Raw genomic sequence first — 12,496 nt, 5'->3', positions numbered from 1 at the left:
CTATGGTCTGGGATGTAATCAGAGACAAATAAGACTTATTTTTTCCCATTGTGGAGCCAACAGTCATGTAGGAATGCATTTTGCTTTACTTAAATACTGATGATCAGTGTTTATCTGTTGACATGCCCTTGTTGTTGTTGTTGTTGTTGTTTTATATTAGACTCATATAAGTTTCATGTTGGGAGGGACCTTGGAATTCATCTAGTCGTACATCAACTTAAACCTCATTATAATTCTTTTATACATTTATCATTTTTAGGATAAGATATAAGAACTTAATCCTGGCCATGAAAATCTTTTATAATCTGATTACAGCCTATCTTTCTAGATTTATCTCTTACTACTCACCTTCACTTTCCATCTAAACTGGGTTACTAACAATTTGCTAGAGTTATTATGTTACCATTTTGTGCCTTTTCATTGTCTGTCCCTCTTTTGTTGGTTGCACTTTATTCTCCCTTTTGTTTCTTAGAATTTCTACTGTCTTTGAAGACTAAGATCAGGTACTACTTAATATGCAAAAAAATTTTCTGTCAGTCAGCCATTTATTATGTGCCTGTCATGTGCCACACTCTGTGCTAAGTTCTTTAGATACAAAGAAAAACAGAAGATAATCCTGGCTTTTAAGGAACTTAGAGTCTAATGGGAAGGTGACATACAAATAACTATGTGACAAAAACTAATCATAGGTAAACTGGATAGGATAAATAATTTCTGTGAGAAGGCATTAAGATTAAGAAGAATAGGAGAAAATATCTTTGAGAATGTGGGATGTGATCTGAGACGAAGGAATCCAAAAGTGAGAGCCAACCTTCTATGGTAATGGAAAAGGTACAGGTTCCATTCCAATAAGATAAAGGCTAAAGCAAGGATAGCCATTATGATTGTTACTATTGATAAGTTCTGGAAATACTACCTGTAGCAGTATTTTTAAAAGGAGGTGGGATCGATAGAAAAAAAGAAGGCAAAATGATTGCTTTTTTGCAAATAATATAATGGTCCATCTGGAGAAAATTTAAAAATCAACTAAAGTTTAAAAATTAATAAGTTTGGGGGCGGCTAGGTGGCGCAGTGGATAAAGCACCGGCCCTGGATTCAGGAGTTCCTGAGTTCAAATCCGGCCTCAGACACTTGACACTTACTGGCTGTGTGACCCTGGGCAAGTCACTTAACCCCCATTTCCCTGTCCCCCCCCCCAAAATTAATAAGTTTGATAAATGTTTAAGATATAAAATCTATGCTAATCCTTAACATTTCTATATATTAGTAACAAAATCCAGAATAAAGAGATAAAAAAAGAAATTCTAGCTGAAATGAGTACAAATGAAATATTTTGGAATCTATGAAGACACTTAAAGGAAGTCTATGACAAAACTATAAAACACTCTTTACAGAAGATAGATCTGAATAATAAGATAAATAATTGTTTATGAGGACACTATGTCAATATAATAAAAATGACAATTATTTCCTAAATTTCTTTACTTATTCAATGCCATATCAATCAAACTACCAAAGTATTACTTTACTGAGGGGATAACATTATAATGAAATTCATGTGGAAGAACAAAAGGTCAAGAATCTCAAAAGAAATCATGAAAAAAATGGGAAGAAAGGGAACCAGAGAAGTATCAGATCTCAAGTTAAACTACAAAATATTAGTCACAAATATTTCTTGTATTGGATAAAAATTGGGAGGTTGATCAGTGGAACAAAATATGCACATTTAAACAAACAGTAGTATAGTATTTTATAACATCAAAGACATAAGCTCCCAGGATAAAGTGTTTAAAAAAATGTTTGGAAAACTTGAAAACAGACTAGCAGAAGGTAGGTATTATCCAACATTTTACACCAAATATGAAGATAAGCATCAAATGGACACATGATTTTTATTTAAATGAACATGATCATGAACAAACTGACAATTCAAAAATCACCATTCTTAACTATAGAGAAAGAATAAAGATCTAACAAGGAATAAGGAGGATATAAGATAATAATATGTGTAATTGTGATTACAAAAAATGAAAAATTTTTCACAAATAAAATCATTGCAGTTAAAATGAGATGATAAATAATAAACTGGGAAAATTCTTTGCAGAAAATTTACCAGATAAAGGTCTCCCATTCAAGATATACAGTATGCTAGAAAAGTCCAAATGCAGTTTTATGCCATTAAACCTTCACTTTTGGAATATTTTGTGTAAGAAATTGATTCAAACTAATAAAAAAATAGTTATTCTCTAATAAAGAATCAAAGGATATGAACCAGGCAGTGTCAAAGCACAAAAACCAAACTATCTGTAACCATATGACAAGAAAATGCTCAAATGCACTAATAATTACATAAATGCAAAGGGAAACAACTTTGCAGTTCCTCCTCACATCCATTACATTGGCAAAAATAACCAAAAAAGATGATGGTTGTTGGAGAGACTACAAGAAACTAGACACTTCAATGCACTGATAACGAATTGGAACATCTATTCCAGAAAGCAATTTGAAACTATATCCCAAAAGTCACTAAACTATGCATAACCTTTGATACCACTAATAGGTATATAACTCCAAAGAGATCAAAGAAAGAGGAAAATACACACACACACACACACACACACACACACAATTAAGTGTAACTCTTCCATCTATACTATTTTGCTTGGTGATCTCATTAATTATCATCTTTATGCAGGTGATTTTCGTATGTATTTGTCTAGCCCCAGTTTCTATTCTGACCTCCCGTTTCATATCTCCAACTGTTTATTGGGCATCTAGAATTAGATATCCTGTAGGTATCTTACACTTAACATCTCCAAACCAGAACACATTATCTTCCTTCCAAAACTCCTTCCCTAATTTCCCCATTACTATTATGGATACCACAGCCTTCTTCCACATACCCAATCCATACAGTTTTGAAGTGCTATCATTTCTACCTTCATAACATTTCATTTTTAGAGAACTACACTATCTAAGCCTGTCATCACTTTAGGCATAGGCTACTGAAATATCTGAGATTTGAACTAGAAGGCTCATCTTCCTGAAATCAAATCTGTTCGCAGACACTTACTAGCTTTGTGACCCTGGGCAAGTCACTTAACCCTGTTTGTTTCAGTTTCCTCATCTGTAAAATGATCTGGAGAAGGAAATGGTAAACCACTCTAGTATCTCTGCCAAGAAAACCTTAAATGGGGTCACAAATAGTCAGATGCGACTCCAAAACAACTGAACAACAGTCATTATGAAATATCTTTGTTTTATAGGTTGCCAGCGGCCAACCCCCCACCCCAAACCAACCCAAAACCAAACCAAACCCCAGATTGTCAGTCTACTGGCAGTATTTTTCTGATGTTCAAATTTAGTAAAATCTTTCCAATGCTAATTTATTTATATATCCTTCACAGATTCCTTCGGGAGAATTTGCATTATTGTGGACATAGTCTAAATTGTTCTGGTTCTGATAATTTATTCTGCCTCATCTTACATATCTTCCTAGTTTTCTCTGAATAAGAAAATGGAAGAAGAACTAATCAACAACCATTTATTAAGCTCCTGTTACTTATGCTGGGAGTACAGAGCAAAAAATTAAAATCTTTGCCCTCAAGGAATTTACATGCTTTTGGGGAAACAACATCTACACAATCAAAATAAATGCAAGGTAATTGATGTAGGGAAAGGTATAGGCAACTGCTGCTCTTAATATCAGGAAATTCTTTACATATTTGGTAGCATTTGAGCTAAACTTTGAAGGAAAAACTTTGTCTCCCCTCTTGAACTTCTGTTCCCATACTTGCGGACTTTAACAATACATATTAACTAATCTTCAAACACCCTAACCACTCTTCTCAACTTACTCATTTCCCATGAACTATTCTTCTACCCCACCTTAGCCACACAAAAAGATACTGATACCCTTGATATTGCCATCACCCATAAAGGTACCACCTCTATGTTCAAGTATTGTGAAATGTTCTTATCCAACCATAATCCAACCATAATCTATTTCCACTTTTGCCCCTGCCTTCCCTTGACCAGACCCTGCTTTGTTGACAGTATACCTTCATTCTCTCAACCTCTCAGTTCTTTCTCAGGTCAGCACTTTTGCAGTAGCCACTTTCTCCTCCTTTTGCCATATTGACCCCATGGCAAATCAGTTCAATTCTACAGTATCTCTTTTCTTGAATCCATAGCCCCATTATTATAATTTTGATTTTGCCCTGCTAAGCTTCAGCCTTAGGTGACTCCCAGCATCTACCACTTTCACTCTTATGCACATATTGCTGAAAAATGGTGAAGAAAATTATGCAACCATTCTGTCTGATTTGGTCTACTAAAGATTTCTATTACACAACCTCAACTGGGCCCTCACTGCTGCTAGGCAATCTCACTCGCTTATCAACTCACTATCCCTCTCTCTACAGTGACCCTTCAAAACTGTTTTCCCCCCACCCCAACAAGAAGGAAACCTCCCTTTACCCCTGCCTTTTCAGCTGAGTACCTTGCTTCATATTTTATAGGAAAAATTGAGAAGGTTCTCCATGATCTCCCTCTTTTCTTTCTTATCTCATATCACTCATATGCTCCTTGCCACTTATCTCCTTCACCCCTCTCTCACATGAAGTATACTCTTTTTTTTTTTTTGTGAGGCGATTGGGGTTAAGTGACTTGCCCAGGGTCACACAGCTAGTGAGTGTTAAGTGTCTGAGGCTGGATTTGAACTCAGGTACTCCTGACTCCAGGACTAGTGCTCTATCTACTGTGCCATCTAGCTGCCCATGAAGTATACTCTTTATTGCCTGCACAAATGATTTCATTCCATCCTGTCTGCTCCACTAGAATGCCTCCCTATTCGCACTCTATCAGTTATTTTCAATCTTTCCCTGTCTACTAGATCCTTTCCTACTGCCTACAAACATCTTATGTCTTCCCATCTTCAGAAAACCCTCACATGATCCTTTCATCTCTGCTAATTATCATCGTATATCTCTTTTGCCTTTTATGACTAAACTCCTAGAAAAGGACATCTACAATCAGTGCCTTCTTTATTTAACCACAACTACTTTTTTCAGAGTTACCAATGATCTCTTAATTACCAATTCCAAAATCCTTTTCTCTGTCCTCATTTTCCTTGACCTCTCCACGAACTTTGACATTGTTGAGTACTTTCTTTTCCTTGATAATCTCTTTTCTCTAGGTTTTCATGATATAACTATCTCCTGTTTCTCCTTCTATGTGGACTTCCTATGGACCAATTCTTCTCAGGCTCTTCTGGTGGATTCTTATCCTTATCACTTCCTCTAAGTGATATGAGTATCCCATAGGATTCTTTCCTGGGCCCTCTTCTCTTCTCCCTTTATATTATTTCATTTGATGGGCTTTTTTGGCTCCCCCAGATTTAATTATCATCTCTCGGCTGATGATTCTCAAATCCTGTCTTGCCCTAAATTTCCTGATGTCATTCAGTCTCACATAGACATTTAAACTCTTCATGTCCAAAATTCAGCTGCTTATTTTCCCCCACTGTCTTTATTTCTTTATTACTGTTGAGAATAATACCATCCTTTTAATCCCTCAGGTTTGCAGCCAGCCTGGTTGACATCCTCAACTTCACACTCTAACCCTTCTTATCCAATTTGTTGGCAAGGCCTATTGATTTTACCTTTGCAGGCAGTGTCTCTCAAATGTGCCCCCTTCTTTTTTGTCTGACACTGCCGTCACTCTGGCATAGGTCCTCATCAATTCATCCCTGGATTGCTGCAGTATCCAGCCAATAGGTAGGTTCATCCTCCATTTAGGTGCCAGTGATTTTCCTAAAATACAAGTCTGACCATGTCACTCCCCCTCCCATTTCATCTCTAAGATCAAATACAAACTTCCAAAAACCTTTGGCAATCAAAGCCATTCATAACTTAGGCCCCTTTCACAATTCCAGTCTTCTTACATTTTGGAACCTTCCTCTTTGATCTAGCGATTCTGGTCTCCTTGCTTTTACTCCATTTCTTGTTTCTGGGCATTTTCTCTGATTGTGCCCAGAATTTTCTCCCTCTTCATCTCTGCTGATTGAAGTCAATGGCTTCATTTAACACTCAACTAAAATTCCATATTCTATGGGAAGTTTTTCTTAACATCTCTTAATTCTAGTGCCTTCACACTTTAAAATTCCTATTTATTTTGATTATAGCTTATTTTGTGTATGTATATTTATTATATGTACATATACATATATATACGTATACACACATATGATATATGTGGGTGTATATTTTATTGTCCTCGCCCATTAGATTGTGAGTTTCTTGAGGTCAAAGACTGTCTTTTGACTCTTTTCGTATCCCTAGTACTTAGCATAGTGTCTGGCAAGTGGTAGGTGCTTAATATTTATGAACTGACTATTGACTAAGTCCTGGGAATACAAATAACAGCAAAAAGAAAGACAGGATACTCCTAAAGGAGCTTCCTTCCTAAGGAGGGAAGATAGCACATAATAGGGAATTGATAAGAAGTTAATTATTGAGAATAATGTTTTCCATTTATAAGATACTTTAATGTTTAAAAGTGCTTTACATACATCACGTAATTACTATTACATATTATTACAGATCATTATCCCCATTTCACAGAAGAGGAAACTGAGGCCTGTGCCTAGTAGTTTGTGCAAAGTAGTTTGCATGTTTTCCCCATTAGACTGTGAGTTCCTTGAGAGCAGAAACTGTTTTGTTTTTGTTTTTTATTTTATTTTACTTTTGTGTGTGTGTGTGTGTGTGTGTGTGTGCGCTTTCTTTGTATCCCTAGCACTTTGCACAGTGCCTGGCATCTTATCCTGACCTGTTCAGTTCATACATCAGGAGGAGAATGTTGGTATTAAAAAAATGTTCCAGGGCCGCTAGGTGGCGCAGTGGATAAAGCACTGGCCCTGGATTCAAGAGGACCTGAGTTCAAATGTGACCTCAGACACTTGACACTTATTACCTGTGTGACCCTGGGCAAGTCACTTAACCCTCATTGCCCTGCCCCCCCCCAAAAAAAAAGTGCCAGAATCTCAGAGCAAAGCATCAGTCAGTAAAAGAACTTTAAATCATTTCCCAAAGGTATCCTGCCCTGCCCTCCTTTTGTTCTAGTAAGGGAGGAGAAACTGAGTTCAAATATAGCCTCAGACACTTACTGTGTGACTCTGGGCAAGTCACTTAACTTCTCTTTGCTTCAGTTTCCTCTACTATAAAATAGAGATGATATTACTAGCACCTACCTCCCAGGGTTATTGTGAGAATCTGATGAGATAATAATTGGAAGGCACTTGTTATAATAACTGGCACATAGTAAATACCGTATAAATGTTAGATGATTATTTCTTACTCAGTGTATTGTCTATTTGCCATGTCTGTTTACAGTGTGAACACTTGGGGGTATCCCTGTGGATAATTTAGACAAAATTATTTTGAGTGATTATGAATCTCAGCTAGGAGGCTCTAAAGTGCTCTGAGACTTTATGAAATCAGTACAATTTTAGCTGCACTTAGGAAGATTTGGAAGACCCATTTGTTTATAGGAAGTTCCTTTTCAGCCTGGACTCTATGCTGGATTTCCTGTGACACTGGCAAATATATGCCCTGTTCCATGCCTGGCTTCATATTGATAATGAAGTGGCTATCTCATAAGGTTAAATCTCATGTCATATCTTTCAAAAAATTTTGGTTAGCTTTGAAAAAAAAAATATATGTATATGGGATATTCCTTGTTGAAAGAGTTCTTTTAATGTGACATTTCCTTATGGAATAAAATGCTTTTTTGTAGCTAATATATAATTAGCTTTGTAGGGGGTGGGGATAAAGCAGTCATTTATAACAGAAAGAGGACTGGTTTTGGAGTCAGAAGACCTGAGTTAAGATCCCATTACTAGCATGAAGGGTAGGAATTTATGGTCTCTGAGGTTTCTTTCAATTCTCTATCTCTTATCTATGATCTTGTATGATCAACATCTTTCAGTTGATCGTGTGATAGTACAGCTGTGGTCTTTTGTGGGTTATCACTTATTTTTTTCTTCTATCAGTTTTCCTCTAATACTATTATCAACCATGCTCTCCATTTGTGTAGATTATTCTCATAAAAATGTTATACAAATGGTTTCGACATAAATGTTGGTAATTATTTTACTGGTAATAATAATGATCAAAGACTATAAACAAACTACTCAAAATAAGAATTACAAATGATTTACTACCATATGAAAACACGTTCCAAATATGTAATAATAGGAGAAATGAAAATTAGTACAACTCTGAGGTTTCACCTTATACCCAGCAAATTGCCAAAGATAACAATAGTTAATGTTGTAATGGGTTACGGAAATACAAACAGACTAATATATTGTTGGTGAAGTTGTGAATTAGTACAGATATTCTGGAAAGCAATTTGAAATTTTGCAAATAAAATGGCTAATATGTCAATTCCCTTTGAGTCAGAGATTCCATTGTTGGGCTTATACCCCAAAGAGGTCCTTGACAAAAAGAAAAGATAGAATAATATACCAAAATATTTATAGCAACAGTTTCTTATTGCAGCAAAAATTATAAACAGAAGTAGATTATGAATGCAAATTGATGAAGAAACTCTCCACTATTATGAAATGTATGTGGAGGAAGATGATTATATATGCATATATATCACTTCATCAAGTATTCTTTATGAAACTATGGAATTATAATAAAATGTAAAAAGAATAATTACAAATTCAATTTTGACATGTATATTTTCTTGCTATCAATTTTTAATCCTTTCTGTAAATTTGAAAACATGTTATTTAAGGAAAATATTATTATTTAGTGTTTGTGATCTGTTAATCATTAAATCTTATAGGTCAAGAAAGTTGAAGACTCAGCAATACTATCTGAAGTTTTTTCAGTTGTTGCCCTGGGTATTCTTTCCTACCAAGATTTCTGGTACATTGGTTTCCTAGTTCTCTTTCTACTTGTCTACTTTTCCTTAATCTTTCTCATGACCTTAGGATATATATTTCTCTGAGCTTTGTTGTAGACCCTGTTCTTTTTTCCTATTTTGCTTATTTGTTGGTTATTATTTGGTGATGTAGATGGAGAGTCTATGTATCCTCAAATTATTACTTCCAGCTTTTTTTCTTTTATTTTTTTCTGGGGAACATTTTCTAGGGAAAAGTTTTTTGTCATGTAGTAAAAAAGTACTTATAAGCTATTGTTATTCATAATTTTATTCTTTTCAGCTTTCAGTTTTACTTTATCTTGCTTTTTCTGCAGGTAAATCATATTTAGTCTTGATTAATAATTTTTTTGTGTGTATAAGAATCAAGATGTTTAGGAAAAATTAAATAATGACCAAGTGGTTACAAGTTTCAGAATAAATAAACCTTATTTATTGTGATTTACATGAAATATTCATTTATAAATCATAGACAAAAAGGAAATTGATGATTGCTAAAGAATATATAGTTTACAATTTTAAGTGTGGTTTATGAAAGGCAAGCTAGTAGGAAGAGGGATTGTTTCAAAGCATATTATATCTAAATGCCAATTTTACACCTCTATTAATACTTTCTTATGCATTTGCATATTCTATTTTCAATGAACTATTGCTGCTGAAAGGACATAATAAAAAAAGAAATTTAAATGCCTCTTATCCTCTGCATTATAAAATATTTCAGTTTAAATATTACCTGTAATTAAGGAAGAAAACTGAGCCATGGGGGCTAGGTAGGACTTCCAGCTATTGATCTGTGTAAACCCAGCTTACACTGTCAAGGGAGAAACAGTCAACTGCTGAGCTGCTTTGTCACTGACATAAGCTGAGGGAGGATTTTTTTGTCTATACTGTTTATACACCAGTCTATAGACCTGCTGGCTGGTTGAATTTTAAAGAGTGCGGAGGTTTAAAGACTTGTCCCCTGAGGGATGCTCCTGCCAGTTGGGAAGCGAGCTGAGGCTGTTTCGCAGAAGTTATGTGCATGTGTGTTACTTGGGATGAAGATAAAAAGGGGGAGGGGTGGGAGTTTGAGTAATGAATGGGGAAGCAATGGAGTTTGAGTTTCAAAAACTGATACATGATGTATTATAATTTGTATATATTTTTATTAGAGTGTAGAATTTTAAATACTCATGGGTTTTTAAACCGTGTATCATAACTTCATGTTGAATAGATAAATAATATACAATGTTCACTTCTAGTTAAATCTTCCCAATGTGTCAAATATGATTTTTGTAGTTGCTTTGTTAAACAGTCTATAAATAAGAATGATTAACAAAATGAAAAATGCAATTTTCATTTTGTTGAGAGTAAGTATAATAACTAGTGATTGAAATGATATTTTACTGCACTAGCAATTTTTGCGCAAGTCTAGTGTTTGTTTTGATTGTTCGTTTGATTTATTTCATTATTTATACTGTTTTATTTGGCAAAACTACTAGCCGGGTTCTCTAAAGATATGTTTTGTCTTTGTTCCTCCTATAAAGGGATTTTCACAAGTAAGACCAATATCCTGCTACAAAAGTGGCATATTGGCTTTTACCATATCTTATTCTTTCTTAATAAGTTTTGATATAATCTCCTAGGTACCAGAATAAGGTGTAACTTTCTGGTAATATCTTGAAATATTCTCTTTTAAAATAAACTTGATTTTGTAATTCAAAACAAATACAAACTTTATTGATAAAGCAGTTGAAAATAGATTGTTTTCAGTATTAGTACATACAGATTTTTTTTTTATTTTTTGCATTATTGAAACCTTAAAAACTCAATACTTGGCTCTAGATTAATATGTAGTCCGGAAAGGATGTTTAAAGATACATTTAGAGATAGAGGTGTTTTTTGTTTTCTTTCTGTTCTATCTTTGTTTTTAAAATGTGAATTAATTTTTAGGTATTTTATTAGGAAATATGGAAATATTCCTCTTTTTCATATTGCCATTTTATTGAGAATTATTTGTATTTTGCTGCATTTGCCTAATGGACTTTTTTCCTTATCTTTAATTCTTATTTTTGTAGTTTTTATCTAATGAGGCTATTTTCTTCATGTTAATGAAAATATCTTTAATTTGCTTCTAAGCATCAGAAACAAACATACACAAGATAGAAATACTTTACTATTTAATTCATTTGTCTGAATTATGACTTCTTTTCTAAGAGTGAGATTTGTAAAGAAACTTAGTGTTACTGTTGTTGAGCTGTAGCAAGGGGTTAACTATGTAAATGCTTTTTTTTAAAGCCTTGGAAGATCTTTTTTAAACATTTGACTGGGAAACATGTAGAGTTGTTCTACCTCTCAGTAATTCATTCTGCTGCCAACTTCATTCCCCTTTCTCTGCCTGCATTTTAATTGAAACAACATTTATATTTTTGAGCCAGGATCTGTCAGAAGTCCCTGTGGCTAGTCTGTGGTACAAGTAGCAGCAGACGTGGCTTACCCATATGGTGCGGTGCTTCTTGTAAAATCCATATGGCCTTGTTGAAGGGAATCCCAGCGGGGATGTGAAGGGTGTTAATACCCTTCAGGCCAGGCCTTTCCCTCCTGGGGCTTCCGTGGCATTGTCTTTGCAATCTGCCAAAGCACAAACATAATTCCTTTTTAATAATCAATTATTTTAGGCTAGGAATTTGTGCTGTTGTTCTTGGGGGGGGGTCTGTATGTATATGTTAAACTTTTTTATAGAAAACATCTTAGAAGAAAATGTTAATTGAAAAATTTGAAAAAAAAAGTGATTTAAAATTGTTTTTATTTGCATTTATAGGAAGTGCTACAGAGTGTGCCAAAGTTCTGTTTCCCTTTTGACATTGAAAGGTACAGTATAATTAATTGAAGTAATTTTAACCTTATGGTCATGTCTTAAAGGATATTTACTGCATTTTTTTAGTAAAAAAAATTATGTTTCTATTTAGTATTTACTCAACAAAACTTTTAAATGAAATAATCAGTATTATGGATTAAAGCACTTATTAAACTATCCAATATTCTGTCTCTTCCTTCTCCACAAACCAGTGTGGAATTGTTAGTTATCAGTTTCTCTCATTTCCTCCCTTTGTTCTTCAGGAACCTGTTGTAAAGTCTAGCAGAAGCATTTTAATATACTCTTGATTAAAACCTTAGAATTATCTTTTAATACAGATCTAAATATCTAGTTTCTGTCTCACTTGTACATAATTGAAAACACCATCTGTATAATATAAAGCTTGAATATAGTAGTTTCCTGAGAGTAGCTTTATGGAAACTGTGCATTATACTAGGGGGAAAAAATTTAACAGGTTTGCAAAATCTCATGTTTGCTGTTCACTGATCAAATAGTAGCTTAAGTATTAGATAAGTATCAGGTTAGAATTTCTTCTGAGTGTACCATAGTTCCGTAAATAAAAAGCATATCATTTATTAGTTTCTTTGTGACTTGCATACACTGTTATCAAGTTTTTCAGAAATCAACATTATATTTTAGTGAAGTGATGATAGATTATTAAGCCACTTGGATTTTGAAGATTTGAGA

The 12,496-nt window shown here is 34.3% G+C and overlaps 1 protein-coding gene across 2 annotated transcripts in view; it reads left to right on the top strand.

Annotated features, from left to right (window-relative positions):
* DENND1B (DENN domain containing 1B) overlaps positions 1-12,496 on the top strand; it is a 327,844-nt gene that overhangs the window by 105,800 nt on the left and 209,548 nt on the right. For both annotated transcript variants that reach the window (XM_043962753.1, XM_043962752.1), the window contains exon 4: positions 11,753-11,802. In XM_043962753.1, the coding sequence (XP_043818688.1) occupies positions 11,753-11,802 (50 nt within the window). The remainder of the gene's footprint in view (positions 1-11,752; positions 11,803-12,496) is intronic.

Source organism: Dromiciops gliroides, chromosome 4 (genome assembly GCF_019393635.1).
Source record: "Dromiciops gliroides isolate mDroGli1 chromosome 4, mDroGli1.pri, whole genome shotgun sequence".
Classification (NCBI taxonomy): Eukaryota; Metazoa; Chordata; class Mammalia; order Microbiotheria; family Microbiotheriidae; genus Dromiciops; species Dromiciops gliroides.
The sequence above is the reverse complement of the archived record's forward strand: the minus strand, read 5'-3'. Positions and strand labels throughout refer to the sequence as shown.